This window comes from Carcharodon carcharias, chromosome 13, assembly GCF_017639515.1.
Source record: "Carcharodon carcharias isolate sCarCar2 chromosome 13, sCarCar2.pri, whole genome shotgun sequence".
Classification (NCBI taxonomy): domain Eukaryota; kingdom Metazoa; phylum Chordata; class Chondrichthyes; order Lamniformes; family Lamnidae; genus Carcharodon; species Carcharodon carcharias.
The window spans coordinates 19,066,013-19,093,258 of record NC_054479.1 but is presented as its reverse complement, the minus strand read 5'-3'; the positions used below and the strand labels follow the sequence as shown (position 1 = coordinate 19,093,258).

Genomic DNA, 27,246 nt, shown 5'->3' with positions numbered 1-27,246 from the left:
AGTTTGGGCAACTGCAATGGTCTTTGGAAGCTAGGGCAGAGAATCTTTAGGATTGTGCCAACATTTGCAGATGGTCTTCACACAGAAATATTTCAATATCATTGGTTTAAATTAATTGGATTTACATATACTTATCTATGTGCTACCAGGCTACTAGAGTACCAGGCATTCAGCATTGAAAACAACGCAGACTAAGGCTATAGGCTGACTTTTACGCTCCCCTGCCAGAGGTGGGGAGGGCCCATAAAATTCCATTGGATGTCCTTCCCACCACCCGCCCTGATCTGTCCACAATTTTACAATGGGATAGGCGAAGCCTAGGCTGCCTCACCCTCCCTTGCTCCAACTGAAGCCCTTAAGTGGGCAGTCAATGATCACTTAAAGGTAATTTCGCGCCCAACCTCAATTTTTAGGCTGGCGGTAAGAGTTCAGGAGAGTGAAGAACCCTCCTTTAATGGCCTCCATTCTACATCGGCAACCCCCATATCTGTCTGCCCTCCCCCAATGGGTGCTCCCTCCCCGCCGGCCTCTTTATCAAGACCCCCACACTCTTCCCACAACCCTTGGGCCTCACCTCCCCAACTCAATCAGATTGGCCAGCAGCTCTCAAAGGTGGAACCTTCCTCCTGAATGAGGGATGCAAGTCCTGTCTCCGGCCAAATGGGTGCGTTATTGCAGGGGATGCATTCCCCGCTGACTCTTTCAGTGGCAGGGTGAGAAACTCTGCTATCTGAAAAACCCTGCCCATAGAATAAAGCTCCTTTTGTTTTGTCTCAACTTCATAAGAGCACCTCTTACTACACCATGTGACATTACGTTTCTCCAACTTTCATTATGGCTTGTGACCTCAAAGTAATTTCCCTATGGGTTCCTGCAGCCAGTACAAAGGAAACATTTCCATCTCATTAGCCTGCGCTGCATTCAAACTCAAGTCAAAGTTAAAATAAACCATTTACTTCAACAACTAGTCAATTTTATTTAACTAGTGGGAGCAAAGTTAAGACAGCATGAATCACACCCTTACAGCAAGATTGGAAGTATTGCAAAATCATGCAAAATGGATGTACTTACTCTGTACATGCTGGATTGGGTGTGCAGGGTGGGAAAGGACTCTGATCTCCTCCACACGTCAGGTCTGATAAGGAATATTTGATGTTTGTGTATTCACGGCCTTTTATCTTGCTTTTCTGAAAGAGTCAAGGACCGCATTAGAATGCTTATGCCTGACACAAGAATTCGTTCAAATACAGAAATTCAAATTCAAATTATTTTGGGGAAAAAAAATCATTCTGATCTTTCTCCTTAAAAAAAACTGAACAAGGCTCTCCTCCCCTTGCTCACAAACCCACTGTGTACTCTACACACACCCTGCCACACAATTATGGAGTGGAGCTCCTCACATATACTAAACCCACCTTAGAAACAGGGGTAGGCCATTTAGTTAGTACCTGTTCCACAATTCAATTAAATCATGGCTGATCTGTGCTTCAATGCCTCAGAGTGCAACATGATATATGTAGAAAAATTGAATATCCTTGCATTAGGATGGCCATTTTGAAATGTTCTTTTAGATATTTTATGAATAAGGTATATATTTCTACAAAAAAAAAACATGCCTGATCTGTGATTGACTCCATATAACCAACTTTGTTCCATATCCCTTAACACCTCTGGTTAACAAAGATCTATCTCAGATTTAAAATTAACAATTGATCCAGCATCAATTGCTGCTTGCAGAGTTCCAAACCTCTGCTACCCTTTGTGTAGAAGTGTTTCCTAACTTCATTCCTGAAAGGTCTGGCTCTAATTTTTAAGACTATGCCCCCAAGTCCTAGATTCCCCAACCAATGGAAATGGTTTCTCTTTATCTATCAGCTTTCTGTAATATCTTGAACTGATCAAATCACCTCTTAACTTTCAAATTCCAGAGAACACAACCTTATTTTGGGTAATCTTCCCTCGTAATTTAACCTTTGGAATCCAGGTATTAATCTGATAAATCTACCCTGCTTAGCCTCCAAGGCCAATATATCCTTCTCAAGGTACGGTGCCAAGGAATGTTCAGGCATGGCCTAAGACTTTGTATAGCTATAGCACAACTTCTATCCCCTTGCATTCTAGTCCTCTGGATCTAAAGACCAACACTCTGTTAGCCTTGATTATTTTCTGTACCTTATCATGACAATTTAATGATCTATGTACCCGGACCCTCAAACTGCTTTGAGCCTCCACTGTTTCCAGCTGTTCACTATTTAGAAATTACCTTGCTCTATCCTTGTTAGATTCAAAGTGGATGACTCATTTGCTTTCATTTTCCAGTTTTATTTATTCATAAAACCTATTAGTATCTCTGTAATGTTACCAATATGCTTCCATCTATACCGCTTACAATACCACCTATCTCTGTCATCACCAAGCTTTAATATGTGGGCTTTTATCCCCTATCCAGGTTGTTAATAAATACAGCTCTCGAGTCTCGTCTCTGGAGAACATCTCTGTGGAGGTACACACACTACCAGCCTAATGCCAGAGCACCCAGTCTTCATTAAAAAATATATTAAATGGCAAGTCTTACAGCCTATACCTATTAGAGTTCAGAAGAATGAGAGGTGATCTTATTGAAATATATAAGATCTTGAGGGACTTGACAGAGTGGATTGCTGAAGACATTTCCCCTTGTGAGGGAAGTCTGGAACTGGGGGTGGGGGGGGGGGGCACACAGTTTAAAAATTAGGGGTCTCCCAGTTAAGGCTGAGATGAGTAATTTTTTTTCTTTCAGAGGGTCGTTAGTCTTTGGGATTCTTTTTCCCAGTGAGAATGGAGGCTGGGTCATTGAATATATTCAAGTCCAAGTTGGACAGATTTTGGATTGATAAGGGAATCGGGGGATATGGGGGCCAGGCAGGAAAGTGGAGTTAAGGCCACAATCAGATTAGCCATGACCTCATTAAATGGCAAAGTGGGTTCGATGGGCCAATTGGCCTATTCCTGCTCTTATTACTTATGATCTTATCACAATTTCAGTACACAAGGCTCTATGCGGCTAACAAATAATTTGGATCTGTTAAAAGGACAGGGGTGTGGAAATTTTGCAATTTTTCTGTCTGGTGGGGAAGTCCAATATACAGCATCTTGGCATACCAAGAAGATAGCATTTACTGAGCTACCTGGCTATCACTCCAGATGCTACTGTCAATACAAAATGATTCCATTATTTTATCTATTCAATCTACAAAATCATAACAAATAATTAGAGCGGTTCTTTTCTGTGCTGTGGGCCATATATTGTTGTGCCCACCAATGTCTACAGGTGTGAGATGGAAAATAAACTCAGCTATTTCCTCTGTGTTGGATATTAGGTGCATCTTCCTTCACCTTGACTCTGTGATCTCAGTTTAACACAGCCCTGTTTTTTTTTTCATGACGTGGTTGCCCTAAAATGAGTCCATTAAATTTGTTTGCACTCAACAAGCTAATTCAGTATACATACCAGAGATGCCTATATAAAACCGCACATGAATTTGTAGTGTTCATTTCTTTTTTAAATCCTCTTCTCAAAATCACTGACACTTGCTGGGATACAGCTTCTAGATACTTCATTCAAGAGGCTATTAACCAGCCAACACAAGAAATTGGAAAAGTCGAGACAATTCAGCCCTTCGAGCCAGTTCGACCATTCAATGTGATCCTGGCTGATCTTCTACCTCAACTGTACTTCTGCACTATCCCCATATCCCTTGGCATCCAAAATCTATTGATCTCTTTCCTGAACATATTTTAACAATTGCACATCCACAGTCCTCTAGGTTAAAGAATTCTAAAGACCTACAACCCTTTGAATGAAGAAATTTCTCTCCATCCCAACCTTAAATGGCCAACCCCTTATTTTGAGATTGTGACCACTCGTTCTTGACTCTTCAGTCAGGGGAAACATCTTCCTCGCATCCGCCCTATCAAATATGAAAATCAGCCTGAACCATTCTTCACCACAGATCCATATGCACATTTCTCACCAGGAGTCACTGCAGAACAAACAGCAGCAGAAGCTCTGGCTGAATTTTCCTCTAATAGTTCAGGAATGCTGAAATATATGAACATACGAACTAGGAGCAGGAGTAGGCCACTTGGCCCTTCAAGCCTACTCCACCATTCATTAAAATAAATTGTAATATTCTTTCTGCCATCACAAAGATCAGGTAGCTCAGAATGCAGAATATTATTGGCGCATTTTGTTCAATTCCATACTGGGATATGTTTTGACCAAAAGAGCGGAGGTGAGCAGTCAACTGATATATTTTTGCATCCAATGCAAGTTTATAATCTTTAACAATGTTAATTGAAGAATGACAGCAAATGTTTCTCAGCTGCTCATAACAGTCAAGATCCTCCTACGAAGACATATGTAATTTATGCATACTTTTAACATTCAACAAGAGGCGATCAAAACAAATTACCCACTCAATCTCCTTCTCTAAGCACTAGTTGGTAGAATGGCTCTTTCCCATTCTCAGTCATATACCTGTCTGAATCTACACAATTTGCTGTTGTAATGGACAACTAGCTATAAACAGGACAGTGAAAATACAATTGCTTGTGGAACAGGTCATATTAAATGGGAGGTGGTGGCATGGTGGTATTGTCACTGGGCTAGTATTCCAGAGACCCAGTGTAATCCCCTGGGGAGCCAGGTTTGAATCCCACAGTGGATGGTGAAATTTGAATTCAACAAAGATCTGGAGTTAAAAGTCTGATGATGACCATGCAACCATACCATTGCCGATTGTCATAAAACCCACCTGGTTCACTAATGGCCTTTAGGGAAGGAAATCTGTCATCCTTAGCTGGTCTGGCCTACATGTGACTCCAGGCCCACAGCAATGTAGTTGACTCTTAAAAATGCCCTCTGAACAAGGGCAATTAGGAATGGGCAATAAATGCTGGCCTAGCCAGCGATGCTCACATCCCATGAACAAGTAAAAAAAATTATATATATAACAGGTGCTAACATTTCTGCTCCATGAATGTGCTGTACCTGTTCCTCTTCGATCCGACGCTGCAGTGTTTCAATATAGTGCTGAACAGCCATGTAAATGAATCTGTACTGAGCCTCTGTCTGAACCATCCCAGAACGCTGTGACCGCACCATCTGAATACTCTTTGGAACATCGATGTCGCAGTCCACACCTACAGTGGAGAATCCCACATTACACATCATACCCTCACTGAAGGATTTATGTATCAACCCGCTCCCAAAAACCTAACTTACAAAGAATAATAGATCAGACCCATACAATATTCACACTAACACATGTTTCATACACAACCATGTTTAAGAGTTGTCTCACAAACAGCTCCAAGTACTTATATGCCAAAAAGTGTTAATCCCTACCACCCACACAGGGCATGGGTTAAGAGAAATTTAGAAGTGTTTAATTTAAAATGTGTGCCATACAGGCCCTATTTATAACGCAGACTGCACACAGGTACAGGAAATGAGACCAAGTGTTCAATAGCTAAAGCTCTTTTTATTTGGCACAATTCAAAATGACTGGGTTTCTACAATAGTTGGAAAAAAAATCCCTCCTTTTGTGGAAAAATAATTGGCTGAAGCCTGCTGTGAATGAACAGCAGGTTCATACCCACCTTTCTCCCTGATGATGTCGATTAGGATGTCGATCACTATAAAGGTTCCTGTACGCCCAATCCCTGCACTGTTGGAAGAAAAAGATTTTCACGCTATAACCTATGCATTACTTCAAAATGAAGAAGTTACAACTTCAACCAGAGATGAAAATTGACAATTAAATGTGCATTGATAGGGAGCATTCTGCTGGTATCAGGGCTAAGGCACTGGAGTAATGCAGGAACAGTTTTACTCTTAATGCATTATGTCTGACATGAGTGATTAATGCTGACAATGAACACAGAGTAGGAACTCTAATTTCTCAGTGCCAACTTTCTGTGTTCAATGAGCAAAGAGATTTTTTACCATTTAGGAGAGAAACAGCAAGTGAGCAGGGAAGGGTGGGGTGAATGGAAGGGAGGGCAAGAAAGATAAAAGAAGAAAAGGAGTGGGTTCCTATTGTTAACTCTGTTGGAAAGAGTGTGGAAAAGCAAGGACAGAGCTGGACTCAGATGTGATGCCCATCTGGTTTCATAACATGCCGACACAGTTTAAAAAAACTGCTCATGCTCACTTCAGATACCATTGGGCCAATGGCTTCAGTACCCCAGTGAGTCAGCATCTACAGGAGAGGAGAAAATTGCAAGAAAAAATAGGTTTTAAAAAATAAATTCAATCATCCATCCTCTCTCTACAAAGGGTCTTACTGCAGAATCATTAGTCTGGAGGATCTGTAAAGATTCTTAAGATGTGCAGTGACTTTTTTTTGTCTTGTTTCCCTTTTCAATGGTGGAAAAAAATTAAAACATTAAAATGCACCATTAACTCCATTAGCCTTGTCACAATGTTTCAGCTTTCCCTTTTTAGCTGATTTGAAAGTTAAAGCTGTTTACACTGTGCTCAAAGGATTGCTGTCAGTATTTAAGTAGCTGTTTGAATCAAAAAACCTGCACCGACCAGACTCAAGCATGGTCCAGTGACAAGCTTTTGCCAGAGGATCAGATCTTGCTTCTTCACCCACAACATAGAAATTTAAGTTACGACCAGTTCTGCATTGAAACAATGAAATTAAAGTCATTTCGATCAGGGTGTTACCAGATTCCATCCCTAGTCTTTGTTGGGTTCACTCATCTCTGCTCTGGTGACATTAAGGAAGCTATGCTAGTCTCAGTGTTGGCACATTTTAGAAGCCCCTAACTGGAAAGATGTGGATACCAGCTGAAGATAGGATTGGTTGTGATTTCTTCAGTCGAACAGCACATTTTTAGAAAAAAACATTGATACTTTGGTGATCTACTGGAATCCCCCCCGCACCCCCCCAGCTTTAGGATAGGGTAGCTGAGGGGAGATACATATTAAAAAAATCAGAGCAGAAAAATGTCATTCACTTTGCATGCTCAAAAACAAATCCCAAATGTTTGCAAATAAAAAGTAACATTTCATATGAATATCCAAGTTAAGACAAAGGGACTTCCTCCCGGCTGTTTGCCTGTGATACTTTGTAAGTTGTCTGTTATAGTATGCAAGTGCACCTTCTTGGTGGATCTGGGAATATGAAAAGGGTGTGGACAGACATATCTTGTTCTGCTGCTGTCTCACCGAGAATGTTTAAATTGTTGGGCTAAGTTCTGCACCCTTCTGACAACACATATGGCATTATTTTAAACCTAATGAATTAGCAGATGAAACAAGACTTTTGGAAACCATTCTTCAGAATATTTAAATTTAAGTTTTGCAAATCAGGCAGCAGTGGAACAGCTACTGGAATGTTACATGCCATAAAGCAGCCATCTGCTTCACACTGGGATCGTTCAAGCTTCAAACCAATTACGGGTAGCCAATTCTACAATAGTTGCTACGCTACTTTTTGTAATAGGGGCTTGATATAAAGACATCATAAAATTACAAATCAAAACAGGAAATAATTAAATCAAAGAGAATTTCTTCTTTAAACTTTAAAAAAAAGATTGTGTTCTGGTTATATGATGCACTTTCACATTGTCACATTATTTACAGTAGAGTACATGGTCAGTATGCTTTGCATGTCTGTATAGAGAGAGAATAAATTTGTGTAGGTGCAGAGTGACTAACTCAAGGTGTTGTTGGGTTGGGTCAACTTCTTGGGACAGGGAGCAGCTTATGGTGTGCTCCCATTGCACATTTACAAGAGCTGATTGGTCTACTACCTCTGTAGGGCAGCATTGTGGAGTCGGTGAGGGGAGGAGCATGCCACTGTTTTTAAGAAAATAGCACACAACTGATCTTAAACTGGATTCCATTTTAAACTGACTTTTTAAATATAATTTATTCACAAGATGTGGGTGCCACTGGCAAGGCCAGCATTTATTGTCCATCCCTTATTGGCCTAGAAAAGGTGCCTCCTTGAACTCCTGCAGTCCATGTTAGGTAGGGAGATCTAGGATTTTGATCTTGTGATGAAGTAGTGATGATATATTTTCAAGGCTTGGAGGTGGCGCAGTGTACATGTGGCAGCTGCCCTTGGCCTTCTAGGTGTTCGAGGTAGCAGATTTGGGAGATGCTGTTGAAGAAGCCAGTGTATTTCTGCAGGGAATTTTTGTAGGTGGTGCACACTGCAGCCACATTGTGTTGGTGGTGGAGGGAGTAAATGCAGAAGGCGCTGGATGGGGTGCTAGTCAAGCAGGCTTTTTTTATTCATTCAATGGGCGTCGCTGGCTGAGCCAGGATTTATTGCCCATCCTGGATTATCCTCGAGAAGGTGGTGGTGAGTTGTCTTCTTGAACCGCTGCAGTCCATGTGGTGTAGGTAAACCCACAGTGCTGTTAGGGAGGGAGTTCCAGGATTTTGACCCAGCAACTGTGAAGAAATGGCAATATATTTCCAAGTCAGAATAGTGAGTGGCTTGAAGGGGACCATTCAGGTGGTGGTGTTCCCATCTACCTGCTGCCTTTGTCCTTCAAGATGGTAGCGTGGATTTGGAAGGTGCTGTCTAAGGAGCCTTGATGAGTTCCTGCAGTGCATCTTGTAGATGGTACACACTGATGCCACTGTGCATCAGTGGTGGAGGGAGTAAATGTTTGTGGATGAGGTGCCAATCAAGTGGGCTGCTTTGTCCTGGATGGTGTCAAGCTTCAGGAGTGTTGCTGGAATTGCAATCATCCAGGCAAGTGGAGAGCATTCCATCACACTTCTGATTTGTACCTTGTAGATGGCGGACAGATTTTGGGGAGTCAGGGGATGAGCTAGTTTCCTCAGGATTTTCAGCCTCTGACCTGCTCTTATAGCCACAGTATTTATATGGCTGGTCCAGTTCAGTTTCTGGTTAATGATAACCCTCAGGATGTTGATAAATGGGGGATTCAGCAATGGTAATGTCATTCAGTGTCATGGGGTGGTGGCTAGATTCTCTCTTGTTGGAGATGATCATTGTCTAACACTTGTGTGGTGCAAATGTTACTTGCCACTTGTCAGCCAAAACCTGAATAACATCCAGGTCTTGCTTCATTTGGACATGGACTGCTTCAGTATCCGAGGAGTCACAAATGCTGAGCATTGTGCAATTATCAGTGAACATCCTTACTTCTGACCTTATGATGGAATGAAGGTCATTGATGAAGCAGCTGAGGATGGTTGGGCCTAGTACACTGCCTTGAGGAACTCCTGCAGTGATGTCCTGGAATGGAGATGATTGACCTCCAACATCCACAATCATCTTCCTTTGTGCTAGGTATAACACCAACCAGGAGAGAGTTTTCCCATTGATTTCCATCGTCTCCAGTTGTGCTAGGGCTCCCTGATGCCACACTCGGTCAAATGAGGCCTTGATGTCTAGGGCAGTCACTATCACCTCACTTCAGGAGTTCAGCTCTTTAAGTCCATGTTTGAACCAAGGCTGTAATGAGATCAAGAGCTGAGTGACCCTGGCGGAACCCCCAAACTGAGCATCAGTAAGCAGGTTATTGCTAAGCAAATGCCATTTGATAGCACTGTTGATAACCCCTTCCTTCACTTTACTGATGATCGAGAGTGGACTGATAGGGCAGTGACTGACTGGGTTGGATTTGTCCTGCTTTGTGTACAGTCCATACTTGAGCAATTTTCCACATTGCTAGGTAGACACCAGTGTTGTTGCTGTACAGGAACAGCTTGGCTAGGGGCACAGTAAATTCTGGAGCACAAGTCTTCAATGCTACTGCCAGAGTATTGTCAGGGTCCATAGCCTTTGCACTATCCAATGCTTTCAGCCGTTTCGGATATCATGTGGAGTGAATCGAATTTGATTAAGACTGGCATCTATAATGCTGGGGACCTCCGGATGTCAAGATAGATCATCCACTCTGCACTTCTGGCTGAAGAGATTGTAGCAAATACTTCAGCCTTATCTTTTACAGTGATGTGCTGGGTTCCCCCATCATTGAGGATGGGGATATTTGTAGAGCCTCCTCCTCCAGTGAGTTATTTAGTCATCCACCACCATTCATGACTGGATGTGGCAGGGCTGCAGAGCTTAGATCTAATCCGTGGGTTGTGGAATTACTTAGCTCTGTTTAACGCATGCTGCTTATGCTATTTGGCACGCAAGTAGTCTTTTGTTGTAGCTTCACCAAGTTGACACCTCATCGTTAGGTGTGCCTGGTGTTGTTCCTGGCATGCCCTCCTGCACTCTTCATTGATTCCTGGTCGATCCCCAGGCTTGGTGGTGAGTGGGGGATATTCTGGGCCATGAAGTTAGAGATTATGGTTGAGTACAATTCTGCTGATGATGGTCCACATGGTTGCCAGTCGAGTTGCTAGATCTATTCGAAATTTATCGCAATTAGCACACTGGTAGTGCCATACAACATGATGGAGGGCATCCTCAATGTGAAGACGGGACTTCGTCTCCACAAGTACTGTGCAGTGGTCACTCCTACTGATACCATCATGGATAGATGTATCTGTAGCAGGCATGCTGGTGAGAATGAGGTTAAGTATGTTTTTCCCCTCTTGCTGGTTCCTGGACCACCTGCTGCAGACCCAGTCTAGCAACTTTTTCCTTGGTCTTTGCAACTCGGCTTGGTCTGTAGCGGTGATACCAAGTCACTCGGTGACAGACATTGAAGTCCCTCATCCAGAGTACATTCTGCACCCTTGCCACCTTCAGTGTTTCCTCCAAGTGGCGCTCAGCATGGAGGAGTACTGATTCATCAACTGGGGGGAGGGGGGGCAGGGCGGTATGTGGTAATCAGCAGGAGGTTTCCTTGCCCATTTTTGACCTGGTGCCATGAGACTTTATGGGTCCAGAGACGACATTGGGGACTCCCAGGGCAAGACCTTCCCGACTATATATCATTGGTGCTGGTGATGGAGGTGTCTGGAATATGATCTGTAAGATATGATTCTGTGAATATGGCTATGTCGGGCTGTTGCTTGACTAGTCTGTGAGACAGCTCTCCCAATGTTGGAACGAGCCCCCAGATGTTAGTAAGGAGGACTTTGCAGGGTCAACAGGGCTGAGTTTGCCATTATCTTTTCTGGTGCCTAGGTCGATGCTGGGTGGTCCATCTGGTTTAATTCCTTACTGACTTGTTTTTAGCGGTTTGATATAACTGAGTGGCTTGCTAGGCCATTTCAAAAAGCATGTAAGAATCAATCATGTGCAGTCACATGCAGACCAGACCAGTTAAGGAGAGCAGATTTCCTTCACTAAAGGACATTAGTGAACCAGATGAGTTTTTTTAATGACAATCGACACGGTTTCATGGTCATTAGGCTTTTAATTCCAAATATATTGTTGAAACATGCGGGATTCGAACCCGGGTCCCCAGAGCATTACCCTGGGTCTCTGGATTACTAGTCTATGCAACTACTGCTTTGTCCTGAATGATGTCAAGCTTCTTGACTTATCGTTGCAGCTGCATCATACAGGCAAGTGTAAAGTAATCCATCCTGACATGCGCCTTGTAAATGGTGGAAAGACTTTGGGGAATCAGGTGGTGAGTCACTCGCTGCAGGATTCCCAGTCTCTGACCAGCTCTTGTAGCCAGTGCTTTTTTGGCTGGTCCAGTTAATTTTTTTGATCAATGGTAACTCAAGGATGTTGATGGCGTGTGATCTGACAATGGTAATGTCACTGAGTGTCAAGGGGTGGTGGTAAGATTTTCTTGTTGGAGATATTCATTACCTGGCAAGTGGCAAGTGACATTCACACCACACATCAACCAAAGCCTGGATGTTGTCCAGGTCTTTGATGCGTGTGGAGACAGCTTGCTTCATTATCTGAGGAATTGTGAATGGAATGAACACTCTGCAATCATCAGTAAACACAAGAACGTAAGAAATTGGAGGAATAGGTTATTTGGCTCTGTTGAGTACTGTCTGTCATACAATGTCATGGCTGATCCGATCATGACCTCAACTCCACTTTCCTGCCTTCTTCTCTTAATCCTCGACTCCCTTGTTGATCAAAAATCTGACTAACTCAGCCTTGAATATATTCAAGAATTCCAAAGGTTAAAGGCCCTCCAAAGAAATTCTTCTTCATTTCCATCTTCGATGAGGCCCCCCTTATTCTGAAACTGTGCCCCCTAATTCCAGATTTCCCATGAGGGGAAACATCCTCTCAGCATCTACCCTATCATGCCCCCTCAGAAGCTTGTGTATTACATTCCCACATTTGAATTTATGATGCAGCAGATGAAGATGGTTAGGCCTAGGACACTGTCTGGGGGAACTCCTGCAATTATATTCTGGGGTTGAGATGATTGGCCTACAACAACCACATCAGCTTCCTTTGTGCTAGATATGATTTCAGCCCGTGGAGAGTTTTCTCTCATCCCCATTGACTTCAATCTTTCCAGTGCTCCTTGATGCTATACTTGTTCAAATGCTGCTTTGATATCAAGGGCAGTCATTCTCACCTCACCTCTGCTGTTCAGTTCTTTTGTTTATGTCTCGACCAAGGCTATAATAAGGTCTGGAACTGAGTGATTCTGGCAGAACCCAAACTAAACACCGGCCAGCAGATTATTTTAAATGTTGCTTGATAAAAGGCGCTGTCCATAGTGCTATCACTTTGCTGATGACTGAAAGTAAGCTGATGGAGCAGTAATTGACCAGACTGGATTTGTCCAGCCCTTTTGCTTTGGTGTACAGGACATATTTGGGCAAGCCTATACATTGTCAAGTAGGTGCCAGTGTTGTAGCTGTACTGGAACTGCTTGATTAGAGGTGTAGTTAGTCCTTTAGCCCTAAAGATAGGATGTTGTTAGGACCCATAGCCTTTGCATTATCCAGTGCATTCAGCCATTTCTTGATATTATGTGGAGCAATTTGAGTTGGCTGAAGGCTGGCATGTGATTCAGCACTTGTCTGCTCCATTAGGACTTACAAAGTTACCCTGACTTGTACTCACCTTAGCAACTGAGTTAGATTAACAGGCTGATTGCTCTCTATTGAGGAGCACAGAAATGGAAGGAAAGGTGTGCGGGGGCCAATTTCATAAAAGCACATTAAGGTTGATAAATTATTTGAAATGGCTCAAATCAGGAAAGCAGTGAGTAATACTAAAGTTTCATTCTCTTGATAGATAAAAGAATAAAAAGCAGCTGTACATTAAATATAACAAAGTAATCTAATAAGGTGTTCTGATAAATTGTAAGAAAAACAAATATTTTATCCATCCAGCTCAGCCTTCCAAAGGAGCCGACCATCTTCCCTCATATTATCTTGTCTCTAGAATGATTCCAGAGTTTCTACCCCAGCTATTCTTCCAGAAGACCATGTAGGTATTAATCAGCGAGTGAAGAGGTGTTTCCTGTTATCAATTTTGAACTTGCCTTATCAAATTTCACATCTGTTCCCTTGTCTTGCAGTTGTGCAATTTAAAGTTGTGCTCTGGATTAACTGGTTAATTCCAATTAGTATCCTATACACAAGTGAAAGGCCCCCTCATTAACCACCTCTCAAAGTTTAAGAGTCCAAATTTTCCTACCTGTTTCTGATTATTTTTGGTCCAAGAGATCAGTCTTTACTGGACTACTTTCAGGGCTTGAATATTGAGTACTTGGTAGTGGAATCTACAGCAAGGGTCCAATTGAGTTGTTGAAAGATCAACACAAAAAAATCTCAAGTTTATATTCACTGTGACTTGTTCCATTATACAGAAATATGTTTACTGTTGTAGCTATTCATTTGACAGGGAAGGTTTCCAACATTAAAACAATTTTTCAAAAGTAGTACTGCTATGGATTTTGAGAGCAAGGCCACAAGATAATTAGATTTTAGGTCAGGAACTGCACTTTAAAAAGCAAACAAAAAAAATCTAACTTTGCATTGCACACTACACTATGGCAATGGTATGCAGTCTTCCACAGCCATTTTTTCACTGTATTAGACTATTGCTTATGCACAATCTTAAACCAGACCAGATCAAACCCTCAGGGCACGGCCAGGAAGATTTGATTTCTGACTTGCGTTGAATTAGCTGGAGTGGCAGTAGGAGTGTTCCACCTGGCTTCAGAGACCTCAGATAGTGGGGGCGGGGGTGGGTGAGGACAGAGTAAAAAAAACGAAGAAGAAAAAAATTGCCGTCAGGATTTGAGCTCCAGTGTTGGGCACATATGTAATTAGTGAGGATAGGATTGGGCTCTGCTCTTATGGTAAAGCAAAATAGGGCTGCTTCAGTGTTAAGGCTCCCATGTGAATTGCAACAACTTGGCAGGATGGGATACTGAAGACAACTTGTACCTGTGGGATTGTTTCTCACTTAAATGGAGTTTGGCTGGGGGAAAAATAGAGTAAAACCCAGATTCATGTAATTAGTCTCAGTGAGGAGACATGCACATAAAGCTTTCTAATTGCAGCATCTCTCATTTTAGGGAGTGGACAACAATTTTTTTCTTTAAAGGTGCATCTCGAGTTCTTTTAGACCAGGATTTCCTCCACTTCACCAATCAACTAGCCAAACCTCAAATTCTATTCAATGGTAACAGGTGAGGCATACCAATTTCCTAAACCAGTCACCCTGGTGAGGGGTCTACAATAGAGACTTCCAATTTAGTGCCAAAAAGAGGAGTGGACTAACACACATCATGAACAGAGTTGCAACTTCCCTATTTTGTGTCAAAGGCTTACATTTAACAGAAAAAAAGGACATTTCATCCCAACTACAGGTGAAAAGGGTGTTGTAACTGACCAAATGACCTAATTTCCAGAGGGAGTCTTTGCTTGAAGTTTGGTGTACCTCACAGATAATCATCAGTAACAATTAAATCAATTCACTTTCAAACACAGCAAAGTCACTGTATAAGATTATTGGTGCAGTTTCAGACAGGACTGTCAAAAATATCAAGATTCACTCATTATTTGAGTTAAATCCTCTTGTCCAAACCTAATCTTTTCTTGTACCTGCAGTGAACAACGATTGGCCCCGTTTCTGGGATGTTCTCCTGTTTGATATTTACTTCTTCCAGAAAATCCAGGACACCACCCGGATCACTGGGAACACCATGATCTGGCCATGTTTTGAAATGATATTGCCACACAGTCCTTTCAGTGCTCCCCTAAAACAGAGATTTACATTTATATCAGAAACTGGGAAATACTCTCACCCCTCCAATAATGAAAATTAATACATTTAGGATGGGGGCGGGGAGAAACACATGTGCCTCCTCCACCTCTAGCAGTTCCTACACCCACTCTTACCTGTCCTACTTTAGAAAGTTTGAGCTCCCTTAAGATATAATCATGGGCTGGGCTCTCTCGAACATTCCTGACACGCATACCTCCATATTCCTTCAAGGACATTTCATCTGGCCAGTATTTCACACATTTGCTCTGAAACAGATGCATTAGTATAAAGAAGTTTACTTCAAACATTAGGATGTATAAACTCAGCAGGTGTTATTGAGAAGAGTTGTGCTGTTAGGCAGAACATTCACTCTCAAGCTCAGATTTACATTCAGGGCTTAGCCCATTTTTGTGTCCCTGTGGTACACCACAGCCTGTGCATTTTTACTGCCATAGTCTTTACTTACCCCTTTAAATATTTATCTAATTTTTCCCTGAAAGCAACAGTCTCTGCATCAATAACCCCCTGGTGCAAAGGATTCCATGCACCAACAACCCTCTGTGCAAAGACATTTCTCCCAATTTCCTTTCTTACTCTGGGTGATGCATTTAAATGAACAATTTTTCATCATTGACTTCCCAGAGAAAATAGTCTTTTCCTTTTCACTATCCAAACTCTTATGCTAAACCTTTTAAATCTCCTCTTTATCTTCTCTGCCCCAGTGGAAACAACATGCACTTCTAACACATTAAATTTAGCAAAACATCAAGGTGCTCACTGAGGCATAATAAAACAAAAGGTCGGTGAAGAAAATAGTCCCTACATTTCACGCCTCTCCTTGCAATTCACAAGGCTTATAAAATTATCGAGCACAAGAGTTTGTCATTCAGCTTCTCATGCTTGCATCAGAGCAATCCAAAACAAAATGTCAATAAAGTTAACCTTCAGTACAAAGTTGTACATTTAGCTGGAGGTTTCTAAATTTAAAAACTCTGGAATTGCGTAAGTCAACGAACACCTAATGGTTATTGTTTGGCAGGGCCTGATGAGGTGAACTTTCTGAAATATTATCTATTTTACTCTGAGATGTTGACTGGCCTGCTGTACATATACAGCATCCTCAGACTGGGTAATCTTTCAGCTGATTGTCCATGGGTAGTCTGAGGTGGTATAGATGTAACTTTTAAGATGGCTATGCTGAGTCTGGGATTGGGTCACAGTGGAAAAGAGGTCAATAAGCAACGAACAGAAGAAATAAAATGGACTTGGAGCAAAGCACAGCAGGAAAGAGGAAAAGGAGGAGAAAGAAGACAAGTATAGCACAGCATTGCATGAAGAGGCAGGAAATGCAGAACAGATATTGATAGAAAGGTATGGAGTAGAAAGAGACTACAGCAGTGAATGAGGATAACCAACAAGATGCATTGCAGTGGTGGTGCACATGGTGGGGATGGGAAATAATACAAATGCAGCACATTATGCATAGGGCCAGGAAGCACAGAGCTAGATGGTATATGGCAGTTTGGAAAGCATAGCGTTTTAAAATTAAGGGCATTGAGACCTCAGGTGAAGTTAGCTCACCATTTTAAAAGCACTGAGAATCTGGTGAACTTTGATAGCAGGTGTCAGAAGAATTTCTATCCTTCTGGATCTAGTTTTCAATCAGAAGGCAGTATTGTAGGTCAAATATTTTAGCTTGTTCAATTACATGTTACGTCTTTAAAGCAGAAAAATATGTCAGAGCAATCTGCAGCCTTAACTGCATCATGGGCATTATAATCGATCAGTTAATACATACTTTGATACACTGCATTCAGAAAGGGATAATTCATTCATGTGACAGAGACAATAGGGCTTTCTGGGATCCTGCTGCTTCGGATCTTTGGCATGTAGCAGTACTTAAGCCCCAGCCTTCGGAGGCTTCAAATGGAAAGGCTCATGGAGACTATTAAAACACAGAAAAAAGAACTTCTGCTTTTAAGAAAAAATTAGATAAACATTTGAAGGGGAAAGTAAAGACTATGGCAGTGAAAATGTACAGGCTAACGTGTACCACAGGGACACAAAAATGGGCTGAGCCTGGAATGTAAATCTAAATTTGAGAGTGAAGTTGGCTGAATGTTCTGCCTAACAGCTCTTCCTCATACCTTATGTCTCAATGACACCAGAGGTAAATTTAACGATGCTTTTGAATTCTACAATTTTGTGTTATAAACATCTTAATTCTCTGCCTTCTGCTACTAACTTTGGAACCCGGATTGATTTTGCAGGTTCTCTTTTGCCTTTCTATGTGTTTTATTAACTGCTGTTTTCTAGCTTCTGACGCTTGATAGGCTGTTTTCCTTCTCATTTCCTTCCATTAGAACCATGCTACCTGTTCATTTGCAAGTGGCTGAATTATCTAAGTTATAGTTATGTCAGTGAAATGCAAACTTGATTTATACTGAAATGCAATGCGCTGATCTGTTGCAAAGCCAAATGACAACAGTGTGAGAGAGCAAAGAAACTCAAACGTGTTTTCAGAAAAGAACATACTACATTTCTGACTCAGTGGCATAATTTATTCAAAAAGCGAGTGAAACAGAAAGCAGGAAACTACAGGCCAGTTATCATCCATCATAGGGAAAATGTTAGAAGCTATTATTAAAGGTGTTAAAGCAGGGCACTTAGAAAGGTTTAAGGCAATCAGGCAGAGTCAACATGGCTTTGTGAAGGGGAAATCATGTTTAACCAATTTATTGGAGTTCTTTAAAGGAGTCACATGTGCTGTGGATAAAAGGGAACCAGTGGATGTACTGTACTTAGGCATTTGATAGCGTGCCATATCAAAGGTTATTTCAGAAAATAAAAGCTCATGGTGTAGGGGGTAATATATTGGCATGGATAGAAGATTGGCAAGCTAACAGGAAACAAAGAGTAGCCATAAATTGGTCTTTTTCTGGTTGGCAAGACGTAACGAGTAGTGTGCCGCAGGGATTAGTGCTGGGGCCTCAATTTTTTTTACAATTTATATAAATGACTTGGGAGGGACAGATGGTATGGTTGCTAAATTTGCTGACGACACAAATATAGGTAGGAAAGTAAGTTGCGAGGAGGACGTAAAGAGGCTACAAAGTGACATAGATAGGTTAAGTGAGTGGGCAGAGACCTGGCAAATGGAGTATAACGTGGGCAAATGTGAAATTCCCCATTTTGGCAGGAAGGATAAAGAGCATATTATTTAAAATGGTGAGAGATTGCAGAGCTCTGAAATTCAGAGGGATCTGAGTGTTCTAGTGCATGAATCACAAAAGGCTAGCACAGAAAGTAATTAGGAAAGCTAAAAGAATGGGCAGAATTTTGCCCTTGATGGGCGGGCAGGCAGCCGATTGCTGCCGCCCCCCGAAACGGGCCCCGCCGCCATTTTAAGTGGCCGGTCAATTAACGCCCGCCCAGCAAGCCACCTGACGGAAGTGCTGTGCGCTTCCTGTGTGGGGAGGATTCCCCAACTCTCATAGTGCGCACTTTGCACATCTCCATGAGACTAAGTGCTGCCTCAGGGAGAGGGCTGACAGTGTTTGAAACCTTAAAAATAGAAAAATAAAAAAATTATTAACATGTCCCCCTCATGTGACAACGAGATGGGACGTTAGTAAATATCACAAAAATTTTGTTAAACTTTTTAAAAACAGACATGAAACCTCATCCCAGCGGTGGATGAGGTTTCACGTATTTTCAGAAGCCCGCTGGGGCTCCTGGCCTGTCCGCCAGCATTAAGGTTGGACGGGCAGGGCCTTTAATTGGTTTAACTACCCTGTCAATGGCCTCAATTGGCCATTGACAGGTCGGCGGGCGGACAGCTGATCGCGCTGTCTGCCCGCCTTCCTGAATATTTAAATGGGGCCGGATGCATTGGGGGTTCCTCCCGACGTCATCCCGTGTCATTTTCCCATCGGCGAGCGGGCCCTGCCCCAAAATTGCCGACGGAAAAATTCTGCCCAATGTTATTGTTTATTGCAAGGGGAATTGAAGACAGAAGTTGGGAGGTTACGCTTCAGTTGTACAGGGCATTGGTGAGACCACATCTGGAGTCCTGTGTTTAGCACTGGTCTCCTTATTTAAGGAAAGGTATAGAGGCATTAGCATTTCAGAGGTGGTTTACTAGGCCAATACCAGGAATGGGCAGGTTGTCTTTTGAGGAAAGATTGTACAGGTTAGGCATGTGTCTACTGGAGTTTAGAAGAGTATGAGGTGACTTGATCGAAACCTTTAAGATCCTGAGGGGTCTTGACAGAGTGGATGTGGAGACGAGGTTTCCTCTTGTGGAAGAATTTACAACTAGGGGTCACTGTTTAAAAATAAGGGCTCACTCATATAAAACCAAGATGAGGAGAAATGTTTTCTCTGAGGGTTGAGAGTCTTTGAAACTCTCTTCCTCAAAAGGCAGTGGAAGCAGAATATTCTTAAGGCAGGGCTAGATAGATTCTTGATTAACAAGGGGGTGAAAGGTTATCGGGGGTAGGCAGGTTACAATCAGATCAGTCATAATCCTATTAAATAGCAGAGCAGGCTTGAAGGGCTGGGTGGCCTACTCCTGCTATTAGTTTGTATGTATGTAATGAGACATGAAAATTACAAATTTTCTACATTTAAGTTGAATTCAATTAATTTTGTAGGAAGCAAACTGTGATCTGCCCTTATTCCGTTTCCCACCACCTACAATTCAGATGTATAGGAGACACTGACACCAGCTGAATACATATTAGCAAAAAACTCAGGTGATATAAACAAATGATTTGGGTTGCTTTCAGTTCTGTTTGCACCAATTAGAATTCTAAGTATCAAATCCAATTCATTCTGCATCTAGTGATGTTTATAAAGTAACACTGAGCCAGGCAATAAATCTCAAAAGAGGAGAAAAATTTTACATCAATTGATTTTTTCTCTGGCAGCCGTATTGTCAATTAATCACCATCACTCGCTGCCAATAAGGAGACACCTTTACCATGCAAGAAGATATTACAATTTATTGATATCTGCTTGGAGTTCACAAATTTCTTATTAAAAAGGCAGCAATACTGGGTTCTGCAAGGACAACAGCTTTAGTTAGAAGTAATATACAGGTTTTAAGGTACTTTGAACAAGCACAGTTATACCCACAGAAACAATGCATGTTCCTGTAAATGCAATTCAAAAGAATCAACGTGCAAGCCACTTGATTTTTCTATCAATGAAAATAGCTTTGCCAATTGTTATTTTGCTATTTGTAGTTTACCCATCCCCAGGTAATACAGGACAATGATCATAGCACTGAACTCTTCGGGAAAAATATTTGGACACCCTGTGCACATCACCACCCCCCCCCAAACCCTTCAAATCATCAATTAACCCATGACCCAAAAGTTTCCCCAAAACCAACATTTATCCATAAATTAAGATCTTTGCTGGTCTTAAGTGAGATCGATTGGTACCAAATGGCAGCAGTAGCCATAATGCCACATAGTCTGGGATCAGTTTATTACTGAATAATTTGTCAAGTTATCACAGCTGAGGGAAAAACATTAGGGACTTTCAAAACGCAGCTTGATTTCATATCAAAAAGGGATCTTTTGGCATTTTCTTGATATTTCTTTTGTTCTTATGTACCAGGCCAGTTTAAGAATCTGAGGAGAGCTGGGATAACTTCATGTTACAAGTGCATTCCTGATTCCTATATACAGTTCCACACTGGTGAGCCAGAGATATAATTCCCACACAGGGGTTAAGGAGGGACTGAAGCTTTCCATCAGATGTTTTAAATCTTCATTATCAAATTTCTCCACAGATACTCTATACAGAGGGGACACATTGGAACTATACACATCAGGATACATTTGAACCATTTAATTTACAAAATAGGTCTTAGCGTGAGCTTTCCTGCTTCAAATCTTTCCTGATTACTGGGAGTTGGAGGAGGAAAGAGGCATGGGGCTCAGAGTTCCTACACATTGGCCATACAGAACCATCCATTAATCGATTAAATACCCAACTTCATTCACGCAAAATAGAGTCGCCATCTTGGATTCTACTGGAAAGAAACTAGGTTCCAGTGGGAAAAATTGGTCAACAAATTACCTGCAATCTAATGTCATAAACAAGCAATAGGTGTAAAGAATCCATGAGATATATTGCGCTTCTTAAAGATTAATTAAAGGGACTTGATGAGCTTTTAGATGGAGTCTTCAAGCAGATGCACTTACAAAAACATTATGCACTGCAAACTACTTTAGCTCAGCCAGCAAGATTGGTATGTGGTACGTTTGCTTGAAATTATGTAGAGGCTGATTAAGATAAATTCAAGGTTGGCTGCAATTTTTTTTTTTACATGTTCTACCTGCAATTACCCTACACCCAGCCACCTCCCAAATTGTTAATATTCACCACAGTACCAGAGGATGACTGATACCCCTTACTCGAGCTAGCTGAGTCAATGCCTTCAGGAGAGAAAAGTGGTAAGAGAATCAATATAATAGATATGAAAAATGCAGCAGCTAATGTAGAGACAGTTCAAGTGGCACTTAAAACAGATTATCTGCCCCGTCAGGAAAGAGCATACATCAAACGGTGATTATCATGTCCCCAAATCAACACCACTAATCTGGTCCCAAAGTCAATCTCTACAATTATAAAAAAATCATTCTTGGGTTCATTTAAGACTTACTTTTCCTCGTTCCACTTCTTTTGTAGTCATGACAATTACACTCGAGTTTTCTTGAAAAACCATCCTCCAGAAGTCATTCACCGTGTTCTGCAGACAGCCCTGCGTGGCAATGTAGCTCTTCTTTGTCTTTGTGGTGGTTCGATTGCTTTCAATGTCATGCTGAGTTAAACAGATGAATACGATGTATTAACGAGTCAGTCCTGATTTACAGCTCTGTTTGATTAAAGGTCAAGAGTCACCAGCAAGATTCTATTATTTTTGAAGATCAGTTACAAAATTAAGATTTTGTTTAATGGGTTGTGCACCTCCACCTGAGGAGGCAGCAATCGTGCTTCAAAAGCTTTCTGACAATGCAGATCTATGCTCAAGTAAAGCAAGAGGGGAGTGAGAATTTTTACATTAATTGATTGCTGTAAAAATTCATTCCAATGGGAAAAAGATCTTATAACTAATCTATTTAATATTTTACATGCATTAAGATGCAACTACAATTGTCATGTTTGCATAGAAGAGGATTAATGTTTAAAGTACACTTTAAAGTGCTCTCATTTATATACTGTAGTTCCTTATACCCTTAGGAAGTGCAGTCATTTAGGTAAACAAATGTGAGTTTTACACAACAAACAGCCAATGAGATAAATAGTGAATCGCTTGTTGTAGTGCTGGTTCAGGGAAACATCTGGCCAGGATACCAGTGCCATGGGATCTTCCGCCCCACAATAACTACCCATGTGACCCCTCCCTTAAAAAACTCACTTTGCCCCATTGTCACCAATATAGCCTCCACACCCTGGAATGCCATCCTTAAACGCCTCTCCTTAAAATCCATCCTTCTGGCCACCCCTTCATTTCTCCCGCTTTGGCTCATCAACCATTTTCTTGCACCTCTATGAAGTGTTTTGGGACATTTTTCTAAGTTAGCGGTGCTAGAATTTAAATTTGCTGTTGTATAATGGAAAACTAAAGTGGGCCACCAATGGCCCTTGGCGTACATCATTTGCAACCCATCTTCAATGTAAACAGGCATTGATCTTAACTCTGTTACTTCACCACTGGCCATTATTCTATCTATGCTACTATATTTCTTCATACACCAAATATCTGAATTTTTCTAACAAGCCTCACGAGACATCAACAATTGCTCTTCACATTAAGGCAGCATTTGACAGGGTGTGGCATCAAGGATCCTTAACAAAATTGAAGTCAATAGGAATTGGGGGTGGTGGGGTCCAACCCTCTACTGACTGGAATCGTAACATCATACCTAACACAAAGCAAGGTGGCTGTGGTTGTTGGAGGTCAATCATCTCAGCTCCAAAACATCACTGCAGGAATTCCTCAGGGTAGTGTCCTAGGCCCAACCATCTTCAGCTGCTTCATCAATGGCCTTCCCTCCATCAGAAGGTCAGAAGTGGGACTGTTTGCTGTTGATTGCACAGTGTTCAGCACCATTCACAATTTCTCAGACAATGAAGCAGCCTGTGTCCATATACAGCAAGACCTAGAGAACATTCAGGCTAAACTGATAAGTGGCAAGTAACACTTGAGCCACACAAGTGTCAGGCAATGGCCACCGCAAGTGGATCTAACCACCTCACCTTGACATACATTGGCATTACCATCAACAAATCCCTCACCATTAACATCTTGGAGATCACTACTGACCAGAAACTTAACTGGACCATCCACATAAATAAAGTAGCTACAATAACAGGCCAGAGGTTCAGTATTCTGTGGTGAGTGAGTTACCTCCTGACTCCCCAAAGGCTTTCTACCAATTACAAGGTGTAACTAAGGTGTTTGATGTAATACTTGTCACTTGCCTGGATGACTGCAGCTTCAATAACACTCAAGATCATCAACCAGGACAAAGCAACCTGCTTCTCATCCATCACCATAAACATTCACCCCCTCCACCACAGATGCACTGTGGCTGCAGTGTCTACCATCTACAAAATGCACTAGAAAAACTTGATAAGGATTTTTTGACAGCACCTCCAAGATATGCAACCTCCAAACCCTAGAAGGACAAGGCAACAGGCACACAGAAATATCACCACCTGCCAGTTCCCCACCAAGCCACACACCATGCTGACTTGAAAATATATCACCATTCCTTCATCACTGTCAAAATCCTGGAATTTCCTACCTAAAAGCACATCTGAGTACCGTCACCACACAGACCACAGCATTTCAAGCTCACCACCACCTTCTCAATGGCCATTAGGTTGGCCAATGAATGCTGGTCTTGTTAGTGACACCCAAATCCCATGGATGAATAAAAAAGAAAAAATTATGTTGAATGCCTTTTGAAAATGCAAATACATCATCATTAGGACCCAGTGACTTATCTACTGACTTCTACATTTTTCTCAAACCAAATCTTTTTCCAGTGAACCATAAAAAATACCCCCACCTCTTCCTTTACTGTGCCCACATTCTCACTTCCACCATTTATGAACACTGATGTAAAAAAAAGTATCTCCCTTCAGCCCAATGATGGTCTACCTGCCCTTCAAGATTTTTATTTAAATTTTCCATATAAATTCTATGTTGAGCTATATACCACACTAAATAGTTACCGTAATGAAGTTGGCATTGATGTAATCAGAACCAGATTCATTCACATCTCCATCATGTAGGACTACTCGAGTGTGATCAACTAGAAGGAAGAAATCATTGCTATTAGGTGCCAAACTACTTAATACAACGAATGTTGTAAATGCTTATTAGGCAATTTCCTCTTCTGAGAGAATTAAAAAGGAATCAGTATTCTTCTAGGCAAGGCATTCTCAGGGAATGCAGCAAACAACCCCTCACTCACATCTGCTATGTCCTGAAAAGCCTAATAATCAAACTGTTAGCCGCAAAGATAACTAGCAAAAAAGGAATTTTGAGAAAGGCAGTTTACTACTGAAAACCAGCTGGTTTAGGACTGGCAACTAGTCTATGGTAGACAAAGTCAGTAATCACAAGATAAGTCACCAACGCAACAAACACAAGTGGTAGGGGAAGAAAGCACCACATGATGGATTAAGTCTATACTTACAGGGCAGGATATTCTTGTAGCGATTCTTGTTTTTGTTTTCTGACCGCTGTCCTTCCTTTCGACTATAGAGAAGCTTACACTCTTGCTGTTGTAGTGTCTGCAACAGAATAGGTTCGGGTTGAACAGTCAAAAATTTAAATAATTACAGAACAGAACCACAATTGACTGCAGCTCCCTTCGGTGTGCAGGGATTGAAAAAATAAAACAGGCAGCCACAGTTTCCACTAATTATACAGGAATCCTGCATGTGTTGGAATGGCAGGTGGTGCCAAGTTTAGACATGACTGTGATTCTCCACATTAAATTGGACTGCACAGAGATGCTCACTTGGGTGATGCAGTACATGACAACTGGCACCAATGGAACCATACCCAGAAATAAAGGGGAGGAAAAAAAATAAAACCATAAAATGCGTTATGGTTTTAAAATTATCGTATTTTAGAGTTTGCGACCACGAACTCATTTCAGCAAAATCATTAAAAATGGCAGGGAGTTTGATGACAGTCAGGCACAGGGAAATGGTTTGGCAGGAATGTAGACAATTTGACAGAGGGTAACAGCTGGCTGTCATTCACAAATCACTCCAGGGATTGTTGAACTGATAGAACATTGATGATCTTGAACTCAAAACATCTGCGTTCTCTGTAATGTCATCCAAAAGGCATATTAAAAAACTGAACTTTAAAAAAAATGCACACACAGCAGTATGGATCTGAAAGTATGCAACATTGCTTGCTGTATTAAATAAAGAGAAAATGCTGGAAATATACAGTAGTCAGCCAGCACCTGCAAAACAGGAAAAATGGGTGAAAGGTCCTTACTCAGAATCAGGGACAATCTTACACCCAAAATGTTCATCTATCGTTTCTCTTTACAGGTGATGACACACTTTGCAATTCAAACAATTTGTTTTTATTTCAGATTTCCAGGAATTGCAATTTTTCTTAATATTCAGTGTTTTAATGACACAGCTGAAGGAATAAGTATTTGCTCACCGGTGAATAATTAGGAAACAAACTACGTTATACATTGAAAAAGATAGTTGTTAATTTTACCTGACACTTATTCATGTGGGGGATTTGCCTCAGCACTTAATAATGCACCTTATAAAATGGACTGAGTAGAAAGAATTATTAACATTCTACTTTTCTCCCCTTTTCCATTTGTCTTTTTCTATTCCCTTTTTAAAACAATAGACCGAAAGTATTAGTGAATGACTTGGAGGATTTACTGATGCTGACAGGTCAAGGATGCTGAATTAACAAGGGACATTAAAATAGCAAAAATGGCAATCACAGACCAGTGGGTGGCTTTAACTGGCAATTCATTTCCCAACACTGATGAATTCAGTGACTCCTAATCAGCTCCTGAAGCCATCCATTAGAGAATACTATTTAAGCATTTACAGAAAAAAAAATCACAAATAAACAGTTATACTTCTCTAACATACTGATCTTTGACAGCAATCTGATCATTCATTAAAATTCTTATCTAAGCAAGTAAAGTTCAATTTTAATTCACTCCTGATCCTACAGAATAGTTGTCATTTCATCAGCTTTAGTAGAATGAAACCCAGGTTTGAATGGGCAGTCCAATAATTCATTACATCACTAGTTTCAGGTCCAATTTACATTCAATCTCCCAAGGGCGAATAGAAATATTTACCTCAAACTCTTCCCAGAATCCTTGCTTCACCTTATCCATCATCTCAGCTGGTTTGCTCAGTTCCCTCACACGGCTTTCAATTTCGGCTGCATTAATTCGTGTTGTGTTTAGTGGCTGCAGGGGCAAAAAGAAAGACAAAAATCCATTAGTGAATAGACCATTCCCACCTTCTGTATTCTACAGCTCCCCAACGTACCCATCTTTCCTCCCGTCTTCTACAGCTCCCTGACCCATGGTCCAGTTCAGTGCTACACCAATAGAAATTTACAGGCTGCTCAGATACATTGGATGGGGAGACAATCAGGGGAGGTTGAAAGGAGGGAGCATTTTTCCAAAATGCACTACCCCAAGTCACTGCCCCAGAAGCACATTCTCGTCCATATCAGTGGAGAATTGGAAAGGATTTCCATAATTTATCACAACGCAAATTCCTCTCAGAGCAAGACCAATAACTAGTCCATTCAGTCTCAAGCCACATTTTAATTTAAATGTAGAAACATAGATAATGCACTGCAGTGACCTAATGGCCACAACACTAATCCTCATGTTTCGAGAAATATGACATTAATAAACCCTTCACCCGAATACAATCTAATCATAGCCCATCATAGTGAGGACACAGACTGTCTTATTAGGAATCAATCTGTATAAAGTCCCTGAAGCATTGTGCTCATTATACTAAATCCAAGCTTTAATTGGAA

The 27,246-nt window shown here is 41.4% G+C and overlaps 1 protein-coding gene across 1 annotated transcript in view; it reads right to left on the bottom strand.

The window, feature by feature from the left end:
- The window catches only part of ptpn11a (protein tyrosine phosphatase non-receptor type 11a), a 58,291-nt gene that overhangs the window by 9,340 nt on the left and 21,705 nt on the right, over positions 1-27,246 (bottom strand). The window contains exons 6-14 of the mRNA XM_041202824.1: positions 26,546-26,659; positions 24,881-24,977; positions 24,414-24,493; positions 21,832-21,990; positions 15,287-15,418; positions 14,990-15,144; positions 5,644-5,711; positions 5,033-5,184; positions 1,072-1,187 (exon numbers count right to left, since the gene is read on the bottom strand). Of these exons, the coding sequence (XP_041058758.1) occupies positions 1,072-1,187; positions 5,033-5,184; positions 5,644-5,711; positions 14,990-15,144; positions 15,287-15,418; positions 21,832-21,990; positions 24,414-24,493; positions 24,881-24,977; positions 26,546-26,659 (1,073 nt within the window). The remainder of the gene's footprint in view (positions 1-1,071; positions 1,188-5,032; positions 5,185-5,643; positions 5,712-14,989; positions 15,145-15,286; positions 15,419-21,831; positions 21,991-24,413; positions 24,494-24,880; positions 24,978-26,545; positions 26,660-27,246) is intronic.